Source organism: Theropithecus gelada, chromosome 4 (genome assembly GCF_003255815.1).
Source record: "Theropithecus gelada isolate Dixy chromosome 4, Tgel_1.0, whole genome shotgun sequence".
In the NCBI taxonomy this organism is placed as follows: domain Eukaryota; kingdom Metazoa; phylum Chordata; class Mammalia; order Primates; family Cercopithecidae; genus Theropithecus; species Theropithecus gelada.
Window position 1 is genome coordinate 132,967,731 of NC_037671.1, and position 23,355 is coordinate 132,991,085.

Below are 23,355 nucleotides of genomic sequence, written 5' to 3' on the forward strand. Positions count from 1 at the left end.
TGTGTCCAGACCATAGATATCTCTTAACTATTTGAATAGTTTCCTAATTTCTACTGTCACGTAAAAAAATACATAGTAGTTTTATTGAAAAAAATTCACAGCTGGGTGCAGTGGCTCATGCCTGTAATCCCAGCACTTTGGGAGGCCAAGGCGGGTGGATGACCTAAGGTCAGGAGTTTGAGACCAGCCTGGCCAACATGGTGAAACCCCATCTCTACTAAAAATATGAAAAATTAGCCAGGCATGGTGGCAAGTGCCTGTAATCCCAGCTACTTAGGAGGCTGAGGCAGGAAAATTGCTTGAACCCAGAAGGTGGAGGCTGCAGTGAGCTGAGATTGCTCCATTGTACTCTCGTCTGGGCAACAAGGGTGGAACTCCATCTCAAAAAAAGAAAAAACAAAAGAAAATAATTCACATACTATATAATTCACACATTCTGCTTCCACTTTGCATTCCTAATCTTATTTTCTTTTTTTTTTTTTTTTTTTTTTTTTTTTTGAGACGGAGTCTCACTGTGTCTCCCAGGCTGGAGTGCAGTGGCGCGATCTCGGCTCACTGCAAGCTCCGCCCCCGCGGTTCACGCCATTCTCCCGCCTCAGCCTCCCAAGTAGCTGGGACTACAGGCGCCCGCTACCGCGCCCGGCTAGTTTTTTTTGTATTTTTAGTAGAGACGGGGTTTCACCATGTTAGCCAGGATAGTCTCGATCTCCTGACCTTGTGATCCACCCGCCTCGGCCTCCCAAAGTGCTGGGATTACAGGCTTGAGCCACCGCGCCCGGCCCCTAATCTTATTTTCTAAAGCAATCTTTTATCAATCTTTATTATCTTCAATAATATCTTGTACCCTGATCTAAACCTTCTTCTGCTTCTTTTTTTTTTTAGAGACGGAGTCTCTGTAGCCCAGGCTGGAGGGCAGTGGCACGATTTCGGCTCACTGCAACCTCTGCCTCCCAGTTTCAAGCAATTCTCCTGCCTCAGCCTCCCGAGTAGCTGGGACTACAGGCACACGCCGCCACGCCTGGCTCATTTTTTTTGTATTTTAGTAGAAACAGGATTTCACCGTGTTGCCCAGGCTGCTGTTGAACTCCTAGCTCAGGCCATCTGCCCACCTCCGCCTCCCAAAGTGCTGGGATTACAGGCGTGAGCCATCGCGCTCAGCCTCTTCTGCTTAGAGGGGTTAAGTTTAATTTAAAAAAAAAAGCAAATAAAGAAAAAAAACAACAAAATAGAAAAACTTTCTCCTTGTTCTCAATCCAACTTAAAAAACTTGCATTACTGCCGGGCGCGGTGGCTCACGCCTGTAATCCCAGCACTTTGGGAGGCCGAGGCGGGCGGATCACAAGGTCAGGAGATCGAGACCATGGTGAAACCCCGTCTCTACTAAAAATACAAAAAATTAGCCGGGCGCGGTGGCGGGCGCCTGTAGTCCCAGCTACTCAGGAGGCTGAGGCAGGAGAATGGCGTGAACCCGGGAGGCGGAGCTTGCAGTGAGCCGAGATCGCGCCACTGCACTCCAGCCTGGGCGACAGAGCGAGACTCCGTCTCAAAAAAAAAACAAAAAAACAAACAAACAAACAAAAAAAAAACTTGCATTACTTACCATGGCTTTTAAGGCCATACATCATTTAGTGCTTGTACTTTTTTTTTTGAGACAGAGTCTTGCTCTGTTGCCCAGGCTGGAGTGCAGTGAGGGTGATCTTGGCTCATGCAAACTTTGCCTCCTGGGTTCAAGTGATTCTTGTGCCGCAGCCACGTGAGTAGATGGGATTATAGGCATGCACCAGCATGCCCAGCTACTTTTTGTATTTTTAGTAGAGATGGGGTTTCACCGTGTTGGCCAGGCTGGCCTCAAGTGATCCACCCTCCTCAAGTGATCTGCCCGCCTCGAACTCCTGGCCTCAAGTGATCCGCCAGTCTTAGCCTCCCAAGGTATTGGAATTACAGGTGTGAGCCACTGTGCTGGGCCTCTTATTGTCCTTTCCAACCTCTTCTTGTAGCACATAGTCTACCTTGCTTATTTACATCAACCATATAAACTTCCTTTCTCTTCCCTTGAAAATATGAAGCTCATTTCCATTTCCACTTTTCCTCATCTATAAACTTAGGCTGGGATGTTCTCCTTGATATTTCTCATGGGTGACTCCTTTTGGCATTCAGGTGTCAACTGAATGTGTTTTTCACAGAAAGGCTTTTTCGTGAAAATCTGTAGGAGTCTCTGGTCATTCCCTGGCACAGTGCTTCTCAACCTTTAATGTGCATGTAAAACACCTAAGTATTTTGTTGAAAATGCAAATTTTGATTCAGAGGGCTGGGGTAGGGCCTCAGATTCTGTATGCCTGCCTTCCTTCCTTGTTCTCTTTTCTTTTCTTTCTTTTTTGTCGCTTTTTTTAGAAATAGGGGCTTCCTCTGTTGCCCAGGCTCAGTGCAGTATTATAATCATAGCTCACTGTAACCTCAAACTCCTGGTCTCAAGTGATCAGCCTCCCAAAGTGCTGGGATTACAGGCATGAGCCACTGTGCCCAACCCAACAGTTCTTTTATTTATTTATTTATTTATTTATTTATTTATTTCGAGACAGAGTTTCACTCTGTCACCCAGGCTAGAGTGCAGTGGCACGATCTCAGCTCACTGCAAGCTCCGCCTTCTTGGTTCACGCCATTCTCCTGCCTCAGCCTCCCGAGTAGCTGGGACTACAGGCGCCCGCCACTGCGCCGGGGTAATTTTTTGTATTTTTAATAGAGATGGGGTTTCACCATGTTAGCCAGGATGGTCTCGATCTCCTGACCTCGTGATCCACCTGCCTCTGCCTCCCAAAGTGCTGGGATTACAAGCGTGAGCCACTGTGCCCGGCCAACAGTTCTTTTTTAAACAGTGGTTCTTGGGCTGGATGTGGTAGCTCATGCCTATAATTCCAGATCTTTGGGAGGCCAAGGCGGAAGGATCATTTGAGTCCAGGAGTTCAAGACCAGCCTGGGCAACATAGGGAGAACCCCTCTCTATAAAAAATGAAACATGAGCCAGGCATGGTGGTGTGTGCCTGTAGTCCCAGCTACTCACGAGGATGGAGTGGAAGGATAGCTTGAGCCTGGAAGGTTGAGGCTGCAGTGAGCCGTGATCATGCCACTGCATTCCAGCATGGGCCACAGAATGAGAGACCCTGTTGCCAAAAAAAATTTATAAAACATTGGTTCTTATCTTGTTTAAAAATCGGAAAGTTGTATATTTAGAGGACTTGCCTCAGATTAAGCATACTCACACGTAATTTTCTTTCTTTTATAGAACTCATAATTTAATTGACAAATAATTGTATATATTTATGGGGTACATTGTGGTGTTTTAACAGATGTATATGTTCTAGAAAGATTAAATCCAGTTAATAACATTCATCACCTCAGCTCCTTATCATGTTTGTGATGAGACCGTTTAAAATCCATTATTAATTTTGAAATATACAATATACAATTTTCTTTTAATTTCAAGAGGCTTCCAGACACCTACCTCTCCTTAAGTCTGTCGTGGATGCTAACTCAGACCTTGTTAAGAAGAAAAGCCCTATATTTATTATATAACAATTCTTGTAAGGGTATCAGTGACAATTTGGATTGCCTCTTCTTTTTGGATTGTGCCATTAAGAAGAGCATGATTATGAATTTGTAATTACCTGACGGGTTCTTTCTGTTTACTGTACAGACAAAAATCAATCCCCTGAGACCGTGGCATTCCAGTAGAGAAAAGAGTTTAACTGATGCAAGGCAGTCCCACACAGGAGAACTGGAGTTATTCCTCAAATCAGTCTCTCTGCAGGCTTGGAGCTGAGCGTTTTTATGATAGTTTCATGGGCAGGGGGCTAGGGAATGGTGCTGTTGATTGGTTGGGGATGAAATAATAGGGGTGTGGAAATTGATCCTCATGTGCTGAGTCCAACTCTGCGTGGGACAACAGGACCAATTGAGTCATGAGTCCAGGTGGGGTCAGTCTGAAAGACATTTCAGCAAAACCAATCTTAGGTTCTATAACAGTGATGTTATTTGTAGAAGCAGTTGGAGAAGTCACAAATCTTGTGACCTCTGGCCACATGACCCCTGAGCAGTAAGGGAGTGTAGAAACTTGGCCTACATTTTAGCAGAGTTCAGGCCCCTCCCATAATTTTATTCTTGTGGGCTTTCATTAGTCTTACAAAAGTGGCTTTTGGTTTTTGAGAAAGGGTGGGGTTAGCTTAAGGGAGGGAGCAATAATATTGTGGTCATTATTTTAAAGTTAAACTATAAACTAAATTCCTCCTAAAGTTAGCTTGGCCTGTGCCCAGGAATGATCAAGCAGAGCTTGGAGGTCAGAAGCAAGGTGGAGTTGACTATGTCAGATTTCTCTTACTGTCATAATTTTGTAAAGACAGTTTCAGTTTATTATATATTATTTGTTTAATGAAGTAAGATTAGTCAGGGGGAGCATATTAGCATAAACTTGGGACTCCACAGCTTCAGGAGAATTTTATTTGTTCCAAACTTATATTTTAAGGTGAAAATGGAAAAATGGAAAGAAATCACTTCTTTTCTTGCAGATAGCATTCCCATAAACATGGTGAATGTCTCTAAAACCCTCTAGACTCTGTAACACGTGTGGCATGTGGCAAGCACCAACCTCACGACAAGATCAGGATAAGAAGGGCAAGGATTCTTTGTGTGCCCAAGGAAAGTGGCATTATGACAGGAAGCAGAGTGGCTATCATTATCATAGGCAGATTAAGCTGATTTTCCAGAAAAAGGCTAAAACACAAAGAAGACTGTGCTGAGACTTGAATGCGTTGAGCCCAACTGCAGATCTAAGAGAATGCTGGCCGTAAGAGACGAAAGCATTTTGAACTGGGAAGAGATAAGAGAAAGAGCCAAGGTTGGTCTAGTTTCTAAGTATCATCTTTTGTTGTATTATGCAGATAATGCAATCTTGAGGTTACGTTTACTTAAAAAAATTGGAGAAAATGAAAGTAATTACAACTATACACAAAGCTTGAGGAAACTCATTTTTTCCCTGGGGAAAGTAAAACTAAATAGGAATAATTTTTACAGTATCAAGGAAGTTTTAATAGGTTATTCAGATGTAGGACACAAGATACTGATTAAATCTTGCGGCAAGTGGGCTGTGGAATATAGTAGGATCTTCCTGAAACTTAGTTTAGGAGAATATAGTGAAATAAGGTACAAAATTGAAGTATTCGAAAGAATAGCGCAGACTTTTTGGGTTCCTAAAATCTTTCATTTATGTTTGTAGATTAGTGTGTAGAACTTCCGAATGGCATTTTCCCACTGTCCATTTGGAGTACAATAAGACAAATTAATACAAATCAAAATAATATGGCAGCAGCATCACATAATTTGTGTACACTGATGTAGTAACAGATTTAATTTAGTGCAGCTTTTGAGAAGTCTTTTGTATTTCAATTTATACAGCTGCTATCCAGGGCTAAGCTGGCCAATCTGTCAGCCTTGAGTATCTTGCCTGACTGATTCTCTTTTTATCTCTGCTGACTAGCTGAATTTATGCCTCATCTTCACTGTACCTTGGTTTTCTTTTCTGAAAACTGGGAATGAAGTCTACACTATTAAATCAAGATGTTAGGCTAGTGAAAATAAAAGAAATACTAAGCCTCTCCAAAGGCAGATGCCAAGAGAATCAGTATGTTTTGCCCACAATACTGATATTTCCTATGAATAACTTTTAAACAATTTTTAGTTAATTAATTAATTAATTTATTTAGACAGGGTCTTGCTCTGTCACCCAGGCAGGAGTGCAGTGGCATGATCGCCACTCACTGCAGCCTCAACCTCCCAGGCTCAAGTTATCCTCCCACCTCAACCCTCCGAGTAGCAGTAATTCCTGGTAGTAGTAATCCCTATAGGACTACAGGCATATACCATCATGCCTGGCTAATTAATTTTTTTTTTTTGTAAAGACAGAGGTTTCACTATGTTTTCCAGGCTGGTCTCGAGCTCCTGAGCTCAGGTGATCTTTTCACCTCAGCCTTCCAAAATGCTGGGATTACAGGCATGAGCCACTGTACCTGGCCAAAACAATTTTTATTTATCTTATTTTTATTTTTTTTAGAAATGAGGTCTTGCTATGCTGCCAAGGCTGGAGTGCAGTGGCCATTCACAGGCATGATCATGGTGCTCTGCAGCATCCAACTTTTGGTTAAAGGGATCCTCCTGCCTCAGCCTCCCAAGTAGCTGGGACTACAGATATGCACCACTCCACCCAGCCTCAACTTTTAAAAATTAGGTATTATTTATTTGTTTATTTTGAGACATAAGTAAATATGCTCTGTGGATAGTAGTCTCAGGCCTGTTGTGTTAACCCTTTTCTGTACATTATTTGTACTAAATATCATCCTCTAAAGTGAGGCTGTTGGGAAATAGGGTGGTGTGGGTATGTGAATGAGGGGGATTCACACTTTTCTCTTTAATAAACAGGATTCTGTGGAACATTTTGTATGTAAGAAAGGTATGGCTATTAAAATAAAGTTTAAAGGCCGCTCCTTTAAACAATGAAATGAATTTCAAGCCAAAGATTGATAAAATCACATGTGGATTTTAGTAAGATCAGCCCTAGAGTTGATGGAAGATATTTTACAGATCGTGGTAGTGGTAAATTTGGCACAGTGGTGGCGATCAGAGTCATGCATCAGTACGTGGAGGCTATGCATTGATTTGACCTAAAATAGTGGGATATCTTGAAGGGAGTGGCCCGCAGGTCAAAGCTGGATTAAAAGATTTTCTGATTTGCAATTGGTTAAGGAAACAAAGCTTTGTCTAAAAATTTGGGGTCAACAGAAAAGAATGTTAGCTCTGGCTCATGAGCATAACCTCCTTCAGGCCTCTCAGGAAGAAATTTAGAACAAAGAACAGTGGTCAGAATTCAGTCCTCAGTTCCTCCTTATCTGAGGTCTGTGTCCCAGTGGATCTGTTTGGTAGGGGTTGGAGTTTCTGAAAAACAACTCAGTGACATATATTAAGATGTTATCTTTAGTTTCTATGGAGAACATCTCTAACTTCCTTGGCCATTATTTTGAGTTCCTATTATCTTCTTATCAAGTGACTCATTTACTTCTCAGGGCTAGCTAGGTGTCTGGAATTTCCCTTGAAGGAATTCCAGATTTTTCTTTTCCACATTGAGGGGGCATGGCAGGCCCTAAGAGAGACCCTGCTTCCTTTAAAGGGCTCAAGCTGGGGTGGTAGGATGAGGAAGGAGAGAAGGGAATAAATTAGAGAGTATTCACATACAAAATTGAGTAGCATCGATGATTGATTGGCTGAGAACCTGGTTGAGGAGTGGAGAACAGGATTGTGGGAGGGAGAGGAATATATCAGTAATCACTCTGAAGTTTCTCCCTTGGTTGACTCCAGAAATCTAAAAGAGGGGGTAGAGAAGAGCGTTTTTCTCTTGTGAGATTCTCAAATCCTGTAACACTAACTGGGTATTCAACAGTTCAATTTGATTCTGACACTCTTTATTTGAAGTGAGCATCAGATCCCACAAGTAAAAGGGCTCAGTCCCACAGAATGCCCCCATTTCACATGCCAGCTGCAAATGGGGTGCACAGGCTACCAACATATCTACCTGGCAACTACAAATTCGGGAATTCCCATAACCTTCCTCCCCTTTAGATTTGATAATTTGCTAGAATAGCTCACAGAACTCAGGGAAAAATTTTGCTTATGCTTACTGGTTTGTGATAAAGGATACAACTCAGGGAGCCCAATAGAAGAAATGCCTAGGGGGATACCTAGAGGTTGAACGCACCTAGATGTGTTCACCAACCAGAAGCTCTCCAAGTCTCCTTGAGTGTTTACAGAGCCAATCTCTAGCCCCACCTTCCTGGGGTCAGTGCGTGGGGCTGCAAGTTCCAACCTTCTACCTACTTGGTCCTTCCGGCTACCAGCCTCACCCTAGAGTCACCTCCTTAACATAAACTCAGGTGTGATGCAATGAAAAACAGAAAACACTCCTATTACTCAGGAAATTCCAAGGGTTTTAGGAACTCCGTGCCAAGGAACAGGGACAAAGATCAAATATATTTCTTATTATGTCACACTGGCAAATATCTCAAATTGCCGGGAACATTTAGGGACTTTCAGCCTGCATCTCCAGCTTCAACATTGAACCCAAACCTTATCCTGGTGCTGTAAGGCCCAGTGTTCCAGGATGCCCTTAGATTCTCTTTTACAGGCCTTAAGCACCTATATCAGTTAGGGTACAACTTAGGCTTCTGTAACAGAGACCCCAATTACACACTATTTATTTATTTTTATTTTTTTATTTTTTGAGACGGAGTCTCGCTCTGTCGCCCAGGCTGGAGTGCAGTGGCCGGATCTCGGCTCTCTGCAAGCTCCGCCTCCCGGGTTCACGCCATTCTCCTGCCTCAGCCTCCCGTGTAGCTGGGACTACAGGCGCCTGCCACCTCGCCCGGCTAGTTTTTTTTGTATTTTTTAGTAGAGACGGGGTTTCACCGTGTTAGCCAGGATGGTCTTGATCTCCTGACCTCGTGATCCGCCCATCTCGGCCTCCCAAAGTGCTGGGATTACAGGCTTTAGCCACCACGCCCGGCTATACACTACTTTAAAAGCAAGATAGAAGTTTATTACTCACTTTTTATTTCTTTTGGAGAGAGAGTCTCACTCTGTTGCCCGGGCTGGAGTGCAGTGGTGTAGGTCATAGCTCACTGCAGCCTCAAACTCCTGGGCTTAAGCTGTCCTCCCACCTCAGCCTCCCCAAGTAGCTGGGACTACAGGCACATGCTAATTTTAAGCCTGGCTAATTAAAAAAAATTTTTTTTAAAAATTTCTTATTTTTAGTAGAGATGAAGTCCCACTATGTTGCCCAGGCTGGTCTCGAACTCCTGAGCTCAAGTGATCTGCCCGTCTAAACCTCCCAAAGTGCTGGGATTACATGTGTGAGCCACTGTGCCTGGCCAGAAGTTGATTATTCTTTTACATAAAAATCCAGGTAGGCAATCCAGAGCTGGTTTGGCAGCTCAGCATTGTTGGAGAACCAGGCTTTGTGCATCTTGTTGCTCTGCTTTATTCAACATTCTGTGTGCATCTCATTGCCTCTTCCAGCTGCAGTCATTACACTTTCACTCCAGTTAGAGAGAGGAGAGGAAAAGGGAGCCAGGAGGATATGCCCTTTTCCTTTAATGGGGTATATCAGAACTATACACGTTTCTGCTCATATCCCATTGTTAGAACCTGCTCACATGGCCATACCTGACTGCAAGAGAGGCTAGGAGATGTAATATGTATTTGGGCAGCCATGCATCCAGCTAAAACTTCTATTTAGAAAGGGGGAATAAATAATGGAAGACAGCCGTCCCTATCTCCAACATTCATAGTATATTTAAGGACTTTTCCCCCTCTTTTGGGGAAAACATGGACCTAACATTGTGATTGTTAATTCTTTTCACTAAAGTAATTTTTATGTTACTGTGATAAAGGAAACACAATGTTCAATGAAATGAATAAAATCCTGGCAGAGTACCTTTGGGAAATCTTGTTCTGAAAAATGTGCCAGGTTGCTGCTGTTTATTGTTGCTTCTAAACAGTAGAGAAGGAGTTAGCTGCTCATTAAACCTGCCCCAGATAAGGAATGGAATTATGGTTGGACCTCGCCACAATCATTTCTCTCCCAGGAGAGGCTAAAAATAGGATCAGAACACCACCCTGCTTTGAAGCAGACACTCTTGCTGTGTCTCAACTCCATGTCCAACTCCCTAAAGGTTATGGAAAACAGAAAAACATCTTAGAAGCAGAGGGCTGAAATCGATGTGGTAATATCTGAATGTTGTGTTGTCTTTGGGTAGAGAATTAAGGAGCAGTGGAAAACCCTTGGGACTAATCTTGATGTCTCTGCCTTGGTGCTTAAGAACCAGAATTAGGGCTAAGTCAAAGAAAGGCAACTCTCTTGCTTTGGGAAGGAGATGAGGAGCACTAGTGGCTCTTTTAGTGGACTGGAAGCAAAGCAGAAGCTGTAGTAGGAATAGGCCTTCTGGAAGAGAGGTTACAATTATAGTTTATGGGTTTGGGGTTTATTCCCTTTTGTTAAAATAAAACAATTAGAAATATATTCATTGTTTAATTTTTTTTTTTTTTTTTTTGAGACCGAGTGTCACTCTGTCACCCAGGTTGGAGTACAGTGGCACAATCTCTGCTCACTTCAACCACTGCTTCCCAGGTTCAGGCAATTCTCATGACTCAGCACCCCAAGTAGCTGGGATTACAAGCATGCCCCACCACACCTGGCTAATTTTTGTATTTTTAGTAGAGATTGGGTTTCAACATTTGGTCAGGTTGCTCTTGAACTCCTGACCTCAAGTGATCCACCTGCCCTGGTCTCCCAAAGTGCTGGGATTACAGGCGTGAGCCCCCATGCCTGGCTGAAAATGTATTTTATATTATTTTTATCAAAATGACATTAACAAAAACTGCTCAAATAGATGTAACTAGTTAAAAGTTTGAATTTGACCCTTACGAAACATGTAGAGCACTGTGAAATGTATTTAAGAAAGTCTAAAATTTTATATGTTTTTGTTTATAGCCTATACAGTTCAGACATCTGAGAGCATGGCCCCAACTGCCACTTCAGAGACTTACTTGAAGGCTTTGGCCGTTTGCCATGGACCTCTGGACCACTATGATTTTCTGATCAAAGCTCATGAGCTAAAGGATGATGAACATCAAAGAAGAGTCATACAGTGTTTGCAGAAATTACACGAGGACCTTAAAGGATATAATATAGAGGCAGAAGGCCTTTTTTCAAAGGTGAGGCTTGTGTGATATGAAAGATTAAACAGTTAAAAGTGTAAGCATTTTCTAAAATGGATGCAATGCAGTAGGGCACAATCATGAAACAGCTTGAAAAATTTCTGCCAGTTCCTTTACACAAATTCTGTTGGATCCCCATTCCTAGCCTTTTGATGTTCCATAGCTTTCTTTTGCCTTCAGGGATTTGAATAGCTTCATATTTAAGAATTTTAAAAATGCAGTCCAGTCTAGATAAAAACTTCTATGGAAATCAAAGCTTTTCCTTTTCTCTAGCTCAGGTCTCATCCAGGGATCAGCGTGGAAAAGGAGGAGTGATGTGTTCTTTCCCTTTTCTTCCTCCTTCTTTCTCTGTTTGCCTGACATCTCTAGGGTCAGAATGAGAAGAATGAAAGATTAGAGTGAAACAGCAGTCATAAGCAACCAGTTATGTATGGTAGATGCTGACATGCCAGCTCTTTGTTGAGGGTCTTATTGGTGGGTTCTTTAAGACTCCCATGGGGACCTCCACACTTCTCCAATCTTTGACTAACCTCTTATGACTCTGGGGAAGCAACTCACAACCCCGCATTCTTCTGACACCGCCTTGCCCTTGCCCTTAGGCTTCTTGGGTGGGGTCCTTTCAGGTCTTTTTTTTTTTTTTTTTTTTTTTTTTGAGACAGAGTCTCACTCTGTCACCCAGGCAGGAGTGCAGTGGCGTTATATCTTGGCTCATGGCAACCTTTGCCTCCTGGGTTCAGGTGATCCTCCCGCCTCAGCCTCCCAAGTAACTGGGTTATAGGCATGCACCACCACACTTGGCTAATTTTTATATTTTTAGTAGAGATGGGATTTCACCATGTTGGCCAGGCTGGTCTTGAACTCCTGACCTCAAGTGATCCACCTGTCTCAGCCTCCCAAAGTGCTGGGATTATAGGTTTGAGCCACCGTGCCTGACCTGGAACATTTCTTGTTGGGTCATCTTATATGGTGTCTGTGCAGGCCACAGGAAGCGTAACATCTTCTTTCTCTACTCCTTGCTGCATGGGCAGCCTCAGTCAGCCTCCTGTCCTCAGACTTTTGCAAGCAAGAAGCAGGCACTAATTTCTGTCTTTGTCATGCATACCCCTTCCTCCTGGGGATGTATATCAAGTTCTCCCAAGAACTCTTCCACACCCTGCTCTGGCAGCTGCTTGCGCATTTTCTTACCTAGGCAAGCATCCAGCTGGGGAGAGCGATGTCCATATCAATTTATATTCAATCCTTATCTCTTTGGATGCTTCTCTTGGGAACCCCTCGTATTTGTTACGAGATATGTGAAGGGAACACCACGGCACCCTACCCAGCTAACAACTTTATACCTTGATCCCTCTCTTCAGTTTCACTTTGGTTTTAGGGCTGTTTTGCCTTTTGTTGTTGTTGTTGTTTTAAACCTAATTCCTGCATGGATGTGACTAGTGTGTCTATTTATTTATTTATTTATTTATTTATAGATGGATTCTTGCTCTGTTGCCCAGGCTAGAGTGCAGTGGTGTGATCTTGGCTCACTGCAACCTCCACCTCCCATGTTCAAGCAATCCTCCTGTTTCAGCCTCCTGAGTAGCTGGAATTACAGGCACGCACCACCACGCCCAGCTAATTTTTGTATTTTTAGTAGAGATGGGGTTTCACCATGTTCGTCGGGCTGGTCTCGAACTCCTGACTTCAGGTGATCCGCCCATCTCGGCCTCCCAGAGTGTGGAATTACAGGCATAAGCCACCGCGCCTGACCTATTTATTTATTTGAGACAGAGTGTTACTCTGTCGCCCAGGCTGAAGTGCAGTGGTGTGATCTTGGCTCACTGTAGTCTCCACCTCCCAGGTTCAAATGATTCTCCTGCCTCCCAAGTAGCTGGGATTATAGGCGCCTGCCACCATGCCTGACTAATTTTTGTATTTTTAGCAGAGACGGGGTTTTGCCATACTGGCCGGGCTGGTCTTAAACTCCTGATCTCAAGTGATCCCCCTGCTTCGGCCTCCCAAAGTGCTGGAATTACAGATATGAACCACTCTGCCTGGCCTATTTATTTTTGGAGATACTGCCTCAGTCTGTCACCCAAGTGGAGTGCAGTAGCACGATCATAGCTCACTAGTAGCCTTGAAGTCCTGGGCCCAAATGGTTCTCCTCCCTCAGCCCCCTGAGTAGGCTAGAGCTACAGGCATGCACCACCATACTCCACTAGTTTTTTAATTTTTTATAGAGACAGGATCTCACTATGTTGTCAGATTGGTCTTGAACTTCTGGCCTTAAGCAATCCTCCTGCCTCAGCCTCAGAAGCACTGGGATAATTGGTGTGAGTCACCGCATTCAGCTTGTGTCTTTCTTTAGAGCGAATGGGAGCTTATTTTCCCTGGTCCTCAGCTTTGAGCTTTTGTTAAAATTCCATGACAACAGGAAAACTCCTGTTCCTTATCTAATATAGAAGCCGATAGTCTCATCTTTAAATTCTGGAGAACGTTAATAGTAATAAGAGTTAAAATATGGTCCAACCTAAGAAACTAGTTTTCCTTTAATTGACTGTCCCCACCCCCTGCCAAATATGCTTTTACTGTAAAGTCTTTAGAAGAAAAGCACCATAGAACAACCATTAGTAGTACTTTACTTAAAAATGAATGAGGGGCCAAATGCAGTGGCTCATGCCTGTAATCCCAGCACTTTGGGAGGCCGAGGTGGGCATATCACCTGAAGTCAGGAGTTTGAGACCAGCCTGGCCAACATGATGAAACCCCGTCTCTACTAAAAATACAAAAATTAGCCAGGTATGGTGGCAGGTGCCTGTAATCCCAGCTGCTCAGGAGGCTGAGGCAGGAGAATCGCTGGAATCCAGGAGGCGGAGGTTGCAGTGAGCCAAGATCACTCCAGCCTAGGTGACAGAGAGACACTCCATCTCAAAAAAAAAAAAAAAAAAAAAAGAATAAGGGCCAGGTGTGGTGGCTGAACCTATAATCCTAGCACTTTGGGAGGCCAAGGTGGAAGGATAGCTTGAGGCCAGAAGTTTGAGATCAGCCTGGACAATATAGGGAGACCCTGTCTCTACAATACAAATAAAAAACAAACAAAAATGAGTGAAAGTAATTTTACTTTTTAATAAAGCTCCCGAGAATATAATTAGTTTATTTTTACGTAAAGAAAGTGTCTTCCCATTGTGTTAACACTATTAGTTGAAAGAAATAGAGATTCATTTAGATTGCAGAAACAAATGGAGATTTAGAATGAGATTATATAAGAACGTAGCAATGAAAGGCACCTCCATGACACAGCTAGGCCTTACGGTACTCTGCCATTCGTATCATTCATTGTCTTGGTTCACTTGGGCTGCTATAACAAAATACCATAAACTGGGTAGCTTATAAACAACAGAAAAAGATTTCTCGTAGTTCTGGGTGCTGGGAAGGCCAAGATCAAAGTGCTGGCAAATTCAGTGTCTGGTGAGGGCCTGCTTAACTATTCATGGACAGCTGTCTTTTCACTGTGTCCTCACATGGCTGAAGGGACAAATGAGCTCCGTCAGGCCTCTTTTGTAAGGGCACTAATCCAACTGAGGAGGGCTCTGCTCTCATGACCTCATCACCTTCCAAAGGGCCTACCTCCTAAGAGCCTCACTTTGGGGGTGAGAACTTCAGCATGTGAATTTTGGGGCAATGCAAACATTGAGACCACAGCACCCACTTACTTTTTTGTTCTTTGTCTCTCATGTCTGCTTCAACTTCTACCAACTTCTTAATTCTCTCTATGTGTCTGTAGTTTAAATTCCTGAGTAAGGATCTCATAGGTCAACCAATGACTTCATCCCTGTTCGGGTAGAGCTTTCACACTGGGTTTCTTAGAGGCCGTTAACCAGTGTAAAGATTGACTTACCTGTGTTCCCATGTAGGGCTGCTCCTGTGAGCATGGCAGTTGCTCTCAGAAGTGGACTGTGAGTGTGGTGGGCACCATGAGTGATCAGTCTAGCACGATGGTTGTAGGTAATAATGATGAATTATTTGTTTTGATGACCAACCTCTTTTTCCCATATTTCTCAAAGTTTATAGGTGAGTAAAGAACCAAAAAGTTTAAAAAATATAGACTGCTTATGTACTGCATATCTAGTTATATGTGATATATAGGGATATATTTGCATAGAGTATATGAACTATAACATATAAAACTATGTAATTATATAGTTTGTGATACAGGTGGGCATCCAAGTAAACTAACAGTTTAGTTATGTGGCCTAGCCAGGAAACAACATGTTGTACTCAACTGGATATTTTGGTTATCTGAGGTTTGAATTGCTTTCCTGAATTTTGCATCTTGCTCCCTTTCTAGTCCTCTTCCTTTTGGAAATATATTTCTTTTTTTTTGTTTTGTTTTTGAGACAGGGTCTCACTCCGTTGCCTAGCTAGAATGCAGTGGTGCAATCATGGCTCACTGCAGCCTCAACCTCCCGGGCTCCAGCAAGCCTCACACCTCAGCCTCCCCAGTAACTGGGACCACAGGTGTGTGCCACCACACCCAGATAATTTTTTTGTAATTTTTTTTTTTTTTTTTAAATAGAGATGGGGTTTTGCCATGTTGTCCAGGCTGGTCTTGAACACCTGAGCTGAAGCAATCTGTCTGCCCCAGCCTCCTGGAAATATATTCCTTTTATCCCTCCTCCCTACTCTGTAGCATCCCTAGAGCTCATCTTACAGTGGTTGGTGAACTCCCATCCAATCACAAGTATACTGTAATTATTAACTTATTTGGTTGCCGATTCAACAACGGTGGTTTTTAAAAAAATCATTGGCTCTTCTTAGGGGTATTTTCCCATACATCCACCTTTGATATCTGAGTTGGCTATGATGGGCCAGCTAGTGAATAACCCTGGTTTTATTGGGTAGTTAAAATCTAATGTAAATGGAAGATTTGATATGGCAGGTAGAGTTTCAAATGTGTCTAATGAAAGGTCCTATTTGTTAAATCCTAGTGCATGTGAATAAATGTTTAGTAGGTAGAGAAACATATTTTTCTAATAGTATTTGTCTTATAGCCTGCCTCCCTCCCTCCCTCCCTCCCTTCTTTCCGAGACAGGGTCTTGCCATGTTGCCCAGGCTGGTGTTGGTGTTGATCTGAGTTCAAGCAGTCCTCCCATCTTGGCCTCACAAAATGCTGGGATTACAGGCATGAGCCATTGCTCTTGGCCCTTATAGTTTCCTAAACCCACTAAATCTTTATTTTAAATAAATATTTTATTTAACAATTTAAAAATTTTTAAATAAACAATTTTATTTTTTATTTATTTTTTGAGACCGAGTCTCGCTGTGTCACCCAGGCTGGAGTTCAATGGTGCGATCTTGGCTCACTGCAACCTCTGCCTCCTGGGTTCAAGTGATTCTCCTGTCTCAGCCCCCCGAGTAGCTGGGATTACAGGTGCCCACCACCACGCCTGGCTGATTTTTGCATTTTTAGTAGAGACGGGGTTTCACCATGTTGGCCAGACTGGTCTCAAACTCCTGACATCAAGTGATCCACCCGCCTTGGCCTCCCAAAGTGCTGGGATTACAGGTGTGAGCCACTGCGCCTGGCCCCACTAAATCTTTAAAATACTGAAAGAGATCCAAACATCTAGCATAATTTGAAGAAAAGTATATAGAACTTTAGTTTTTGAAGAGAATAAAGATGACACAGACCTATTTTTTTCTAAAAACAAACACTGATATGCCAATTATCAGAAAAGGAAACTTTGGGCTATTAGGTTTTCCAGTGATGGAAAAACTTTATTTGGAGAGTTCTTTAATCTGGTGCTATGGTTTGAATATTTGTCTCTTTCAGAACTCATGTTGACATTTAATCCCCATTGTGGCAGTATTGAAAGGTGAATCCTTTCAGAGGTGACTGAGTCATGAGGGCTCTGCTGTCATGAATGGATTAGTCCATTTGTAGAGTAATGGGTTAATGGATTAATGGATTATCATGGGAGTGGGACTGGTGGCTTTATAAGGGGAAGAGAGTCTTGAGCTAGCACACTCAGCCCCCTCACCATGTGATGCCCCTGTGTCGTCTGGGGCTCTGCAGAGAGTCTTTACCAGCAAGAAGGCCCTCACTAGATGGGGTCCCTCAGACATGGACTTCTCAGCCTCTATCACTGTAAGAAATAAATTCCTTTCTTTTTTTTTTTTTCTTTTTTTTTTTTCGAGACTGAGTCTCACTCTGTTGCCAGGCTGGAGTGCAGTGGTGCGATCTCAGCTCACTGCAACCTTCCCGGGTTCAAGCCATTCTCCTGCCTCAGTTTTCTGAGTAGCTGGGTGTGCCACCACGCCCAGCTAATATTTGTATTTTTAGTAGAGACTGGGTTTCACCACTTTGGCCAGGCTGGTCTCGAACTCCTGTGCCACGTGATCTGCCTGCCTGGGCCTCCCAAAGTGTTGGGATTACAAGTGTGGGCCACTGTGCCTGGCCCATAAATTCCTTTTCTTTATAAATTACTCAGTTTCTGAGTAAAACTCGGACTTTGGACTGTAAACCTTTGCCTTGGGTATGAAACCTTGGCATTGTTGAAAGAATAGTGGAAACTGTAAGGGACAAGTTTCACCACAGCACAGTCTTCTCTCTCTGATAGGCCATCCAAACAGCTAAGGAGAAGACAGATCACTCAAGAACTTAAGTTGTTTGTTAGCTACAGCATTTGTGCTGCTGTGCTACATATTCAGCCATTTTGGAGGAAAGCTAAGCAGTACTGACTGCCCATTTTCTTGAACTTTAAATAACAAATACTATTTCTCGGCCGGGCGTGGTGGCTCAAGCCTGTAATCCCAGCACTTTGGGAGGCCGAGACGGGTGGATCACGAGGTCAGGAGATCGAGACCATCCTGGCTAACACGGTGAAACCCCATCTCTACTAAAAAATACAAAAAACTAGCCGGGCGAGGTGGCGGGCGCCTGTAGTCCCAGCTACTCGGGAGGCTGAGGCAGGAGAATGGCGTGAACCCGGGAGGCGGAGCTTGCAGTGAGCCGAGATCCGGCCACTGCACTCCAGCCTGGGCGACAGAGGGAGACTCCGTCTCAAAAAAAAAACCAAAAAAACAAAAAAACAAATACTATTTCTCAATATCTTCATTTTATCATTAAATTCAACTAATTACTACCTGTTTAAAAATAAATAAATTTCAGAATATCTGAAACTCAGTTTCTGTTATAAGTGACAGAAAATGAACTAAGACATATGCTAAGTAGGATTTATGATTTTATGAACTTTGAATTTTGTTTTTAATACAATTGTTTAAACTTCATTATAGGCTGGGTATGGTGGCTCTTGCCTGTAATTCCGGCATTTTGAGAGGCTGACATGGGCGGATTGCTTGAGGCCAGGAATTTCAGCCAGCCTGGCCAACACAGGGAGGCCCCATCTCTAAAAAAAAATTAGCTAGGCATGGTGGTACATGCCTGTGGTCCACCTAATTGGGAGACTGAGGTGGGAGGATCACTTGAGCCCAGGAGGTTGAGGCTGAAGTAAGCTGAGATCGTGCCACTGCACTCCAGACTGGGCGACAGAGAGAGACTGTCTCAAAAAACAAAACAAAACAAAACACAAATAGATTTCATTATGGTGCAGTTATTTTTTTTCCCTCTGTACTCCTAAGAAACTTTCTGTAAGCGTATGCTATAATACTAAAATAAAGTATACCTTCTTCATAAGATACCAAATTTATTAACCAAGGTGAAAAAATTGGTGACAAACTACCACGCTGCTTTCACCTACCTATGTAATAATGTTTTCTCTAATAAATTAACATTTGAAGATGTTGTGAGCAGATGACCATGCCATATGAGCAACAAACTATGAAGAATGAGCATTTATAAACACTTTACTTTTGTTATTGAGTAAAATTTACAACCAGGTTAATCTGACACATTTAATGTATGCATAATTGTTATTGTGCTGTGAGGTAATTAGGCATAAATGGTAAGTAGTTCATGTAAATCACTATAATTAGAATTACTTTTACACAGCCAAATCAAGCATTTCCAGAGTCAGGGAGGGAGAGAATTAAATAGAGTATGGAGCTACTCTGAAAATCTGTGTTTCCATTTATCAGTGGTCTATAGGCAGCCAGGTTTTTCATCTCTTAGGAGGAGACACTGTAGCCCAAGAGACCTGAGAATTGGGAGCCACAGAACTCCTTTCCTTTTTCTCCTGCCCTCTACCAGATAATTTTCAGTTTTTCCCTAATGAGAACTTATTTCCAGCTCCCTTTTATATCCTACCGCCTTTTATTTGGATACCCCCTCCTCACCCTTCCAAGAACAATGCATGAGGCAGATGGAAAAGAACTCAATTCTATCATTGCACTCAGAGCAGCCACAGGCAATACATAAATAACTATATTCCAATAAATCTTTATTTACAAAAACAAGTGTCATGCTGGATTTAGCCCATGGCCGTAATTTGCTGGCCCTTGCTCTAGATGACTGCTACCTGACTAGATAGGAGGGCTGGTAGATGATTACCTAGTCTAACTTTCCAGTTTAATATTCCATTACTGTATTGTATCCCTGCCTCTATTCAACAGGAACTATTCACTGTTCCATTAAATAGACAAACAAATAGAACAAAATAGAAAGTTCAAAATATACATGGAAACTTGATATATGATTGAGTTGACATTGTGAATCAGTAGGAAAATGATCGTCTATTCACTAAATTAGCATGGGATCATTGGTTATCTATGTGAAGATTAAAATAAAATTAGGTACTTACCTCTAGAAATAAATGCCCTAAATTTAAAGTGAAACTTCAGAACTTCTTGAAGAAAATATAGAGGAATAACTTTATGAACTTGGGAAAAGGAATAATTTGTTTTCTTTTTTTCGAGATAGAGTTTTGCTCTGTTGCCCAGGCTGGAGTGGAGGGGTGTAGTCATGGCTCACTGCAGCCTTGACCTCCCGGGCTCAACCAATCCTCTTAGCTTAGCCTCCCCAGTAGCTGGGACTACATGTGCATACCACCACGCCCGGCTAATTTTTTGTATTTTGTAGAGACGTGGTCTCACCATGTTACCCAGGCTGATCTAAACTCCTGGCCTCAAGCAATTCACCTGCCTCAGCCTTCCAAAGTGCTGGTGTTACAGACTGAGCCATCCTGCCCAGCCAGAAGCATTTCTTATACAAGATATGAAAGTCCAATATATATATTCATGTTGTCCTATAAATTGAAAAAAAATTAAAAAGTCCAGCTTATAAAGGTAAACACCAATACATTTGACTATGTTAAAATTTAAAACTTCTAGTTAACAAAAGGTACCATAGAAAAAGTGAAAAGGTAGACAACAGACTGGGAGAAAAGATTTTTCATAAAAAATAATTGACTACTGGCTGGGCATGCTGGCTCACTCCTGTAATCCCAGCACTTTGGGAGGCCGAGGTGGGTGGATCACCTGAGGTCAGGAGTTCGAGACCAACCTGGCCAACATGGTGAAAGCCTATCTCAACTAAAATTACAAAAATTAGCCAGGTGTGGTGGTGGATGCCTGTAATTCCAGTTACTCGGAAGGCTGAGGCATGAGAATCGCTTGAACTCGGGAGGCGGAGGTTGCAGTGAGGTGATATCTGCCACTGCACTCCAGCCTGGGTGACACAGCGAGACTCCATCTCAAAAAAAAATTGATTATGAATCACTCTCTAGAGTATGTAAAGAACCCTAACCCGGTGCAATGGCTCACGCCTGTAATCTCAACAGTATGAGAGGCTGAGGGTTGGGAGGATCGCTTTAGGCCGGGAGTTTGAAACCAGCCTGAGCAACATAGCAAGACCTCATCTCTGCAAATAATAATAATAATATATAAACAACTTCTACCATGTAATAGAAAAACAAACAACCCAGTAGAAAAATAGACAAAGGAGAGTATTTTTTTTTTTTCAGAAATAACTAGAAGATACCACAAGACTGGGTAAACAAATCAGAATGTATTTATAAAGTGGAATGTTGCTTAGCATGGGGATGATAAACTATACATTCAGGTAGTTAATACTGAGGAGGAAGGGGACAAGGAAGGCTTCAACTATAATTAATGCTTTATTATATAAATTTTGAAATAAATGTCAACATAGAAAGATTTGATAAAGCTGGAGGGTGGGTAACGTGCTGTTCCATAGAGTCTTCAATTTTGCCTCTTTGTAATATTCCATTGTGAAAATATTTTACATGTGATTGTGAGATATTTCAACACGTTAGTTTTTTTTTTTTTTTTTTTTTTTTGGAGACAGAGTCTTGATCTGTCACACAGGCTGGAGTTCAGTGGTGCAATCTCGGCTCGCTGCAACCTCCGCCTCCTGCGTTCAAGCAATTCTCATGGCTCAGCCTCCCGTGTAGGTAGGACTACAGGCCACCACGCCCGGCTAATTTTTGTATTTTTAGTAGATACTGTGTTTCACCATGTTGGCCAGGCTGGTCTCAACTCTTGGCCTCAAGTAATTGCCCACCTCAGCCTCCCAAAATGCTGGGATTACAGGTGTGAGCCACTGTGCCTGGCAGGGTTAGTTGATTTTTTTTTTTTTTTTATTTTGAAAAAATAACAACTTTTCTTGAAAATACAATTTTAGAGTCTACTAGTTCAGCCTTTCCTTCTTACAAATAGACTGAGGGGCTGGGTGTGGTGGGTCATGCCTGTAATCCCAGCACTTTGGGAGGTTGAGGCGGGTGGATCACTTGAGCCCAGGAGTTTGAGATGAGCCTGGGCATCATGGCAAGACTTCATCTCTAAAAAATAAAAATTTAAAAATTTAAAAATCCAAATAGACTGTGGAAGGGGAATTATTAGCACAGTTCTCAGAAAGGCATATGAAATATGTTTATAAGAGGGTTTTTGCAATGCAATGTTTTCCTCTTTCTGAAATTTCATAAACTGAATATATATAAATCTGATCACACTCTTCTCCTGCTTAAGGCTTTCAGCCCGCTCCAGATAAAATACAAACTCAGCATGTTCTTCAAGGTTCTTGAGAGCCTAGTCCCTGCCTTTTGCCAACCTCCTCTGCCATTGTTCTCTGCTGGCAATATAAGCCCCAGCTATGATGACCTGCTTGAAGATCCTTGGATGAGGCTGAGACCTTATTTTGTCTCTGGGTCTGCTAAAGCTGCCCATCCCCATCCTTTTGTTATGGCTCATCTCACATTGCCTGCTGGTGACCACATGCTTCTCTGGTAGATATTGTATTTCTTTCTTTCTGTCTTTCTTTTTTTTTTTTTGAGATGGAGTCTTACTCTGTCACCCAGGCTGGAGTGCAGTGGCACAATCTCAGCTCGTGGCAACCTCCGCCTCCCAAGTTAAAGTGATTTTCATGCCTCAGCCTCTGAAGCAGCTGGATTACAGGCATTTGCCACCATGCCTGGCTAATTTTTAGTAGAGATGAGCCAGGCTGGTCTTGAACTCCTGACCTGAAGTGATCTTCCTACCTTGGCCTCCAAAAGTGCTGGGATTACTGCCCCTGGCCGGTTTTTCTTTTCTTGGTCTTCTGGGCCTGAAGAATCCCAGCCCACTGCCTAGCACAAAGTAGGTGCTCAACACTCAGTTCATGTTTGTGGAACGAATGAAACATGAATGAATAACAAAGCCATCACTAAAGAGTCACAGAGCCTATCTGTGTGTCTGTGTGACAGGGTAGGTGTCTCCATTGAGTGCCTGTATCCACATATGTCTCTGTGAATGTGTCCTGTTCTCATTCCCTCCTTAACATCAGTTCTTAGCTAACCCTGAAGATGCCTGGAAGGACAGTTTATTTTCTCAGATTCAGAACAACAACAGCATTTACAACAAGGGATGTTTTCCACATCTTTCTTTTGCTGAAGCCCAGATTGGCTTGAGAATAATGCTCGTATCTCAGTAGTGGACTGAATTAGTAGTGGACTGGAGTAGACCAGACCTAGCAGAGCTTCACCCAAGCTAGGCCAAAAGCAGAGTATCAGGTAGGAGCAAAGTGAACATGGAAGGATTTGCCAGAAAACTAGCCCACTGTCATTTGTCTCCCAGTGGTACGTGTAGGAACTTATAAATGTTTGTGACTTGAATGCATGAGACATCAAAAAGTCATTTGCATCTTTAAATTGTGTTATAATCAGAAATTGAGCCATTTCTTACACTAGTAGTTTTAGAGTTTTAAGCACACCCCCATCTTATTGAGATACTTAAATAGGCTTAATTATGCTAGTAAACTGAGCAAGTTGATGTATTATACTTTAGGTTGCTGAGATTCTTTTGCAAATCAGCTAAAGACATTTCAAAAACCATTTTCATTTAAAGAGAATTTATGGGTGCTAATATATAGTTCAGTTTTTTAGTTTTTAAAGATCTTCTTAGAAACCTGAAATGATCTACTTTTATCAAAAAGTGGTCCATGTTGAGAATGCTATAATGCCAGTTTTTAAAAGATGTAATTATGCTCAGCATTCCAGCTGGAATCATTGTTTCTGATTCTATCATTTTGGGAGATAATAATGCAATGGTGGGGGGAACGGAGAGAAACAGGAAAAGTAGTATTCCTGCATTTTAAACAAATTGAAAACAACACTT

The 23,355-nt window shown here is 42.4% G+C and overlaps 1 protein-coding gene across 2 annotated transcripts in view; it reads left to right on the forward strand.

Moving 5' to 3' along the window:
- AFG1L (AFG1 like ATPase) overlaps positions 1-23,355 on the forward strand; it is a 221,100-nt gene that overhangs the window by 23,853 nt on the left and 173,892 nt on the right. For both annotated transcript variants that reach the window (XM_025383053.1, XM_025383054.1), the window contains exon 2: positions 10,586-10,809. In XM_025383053.1, the coding sequence (XP_025238838.1) occupies positions 10,586-10,809 (224 nt within the window). The remainder of the gene's footprint in view (positions 1-10,585; positions 10,810-23,355) is intronic.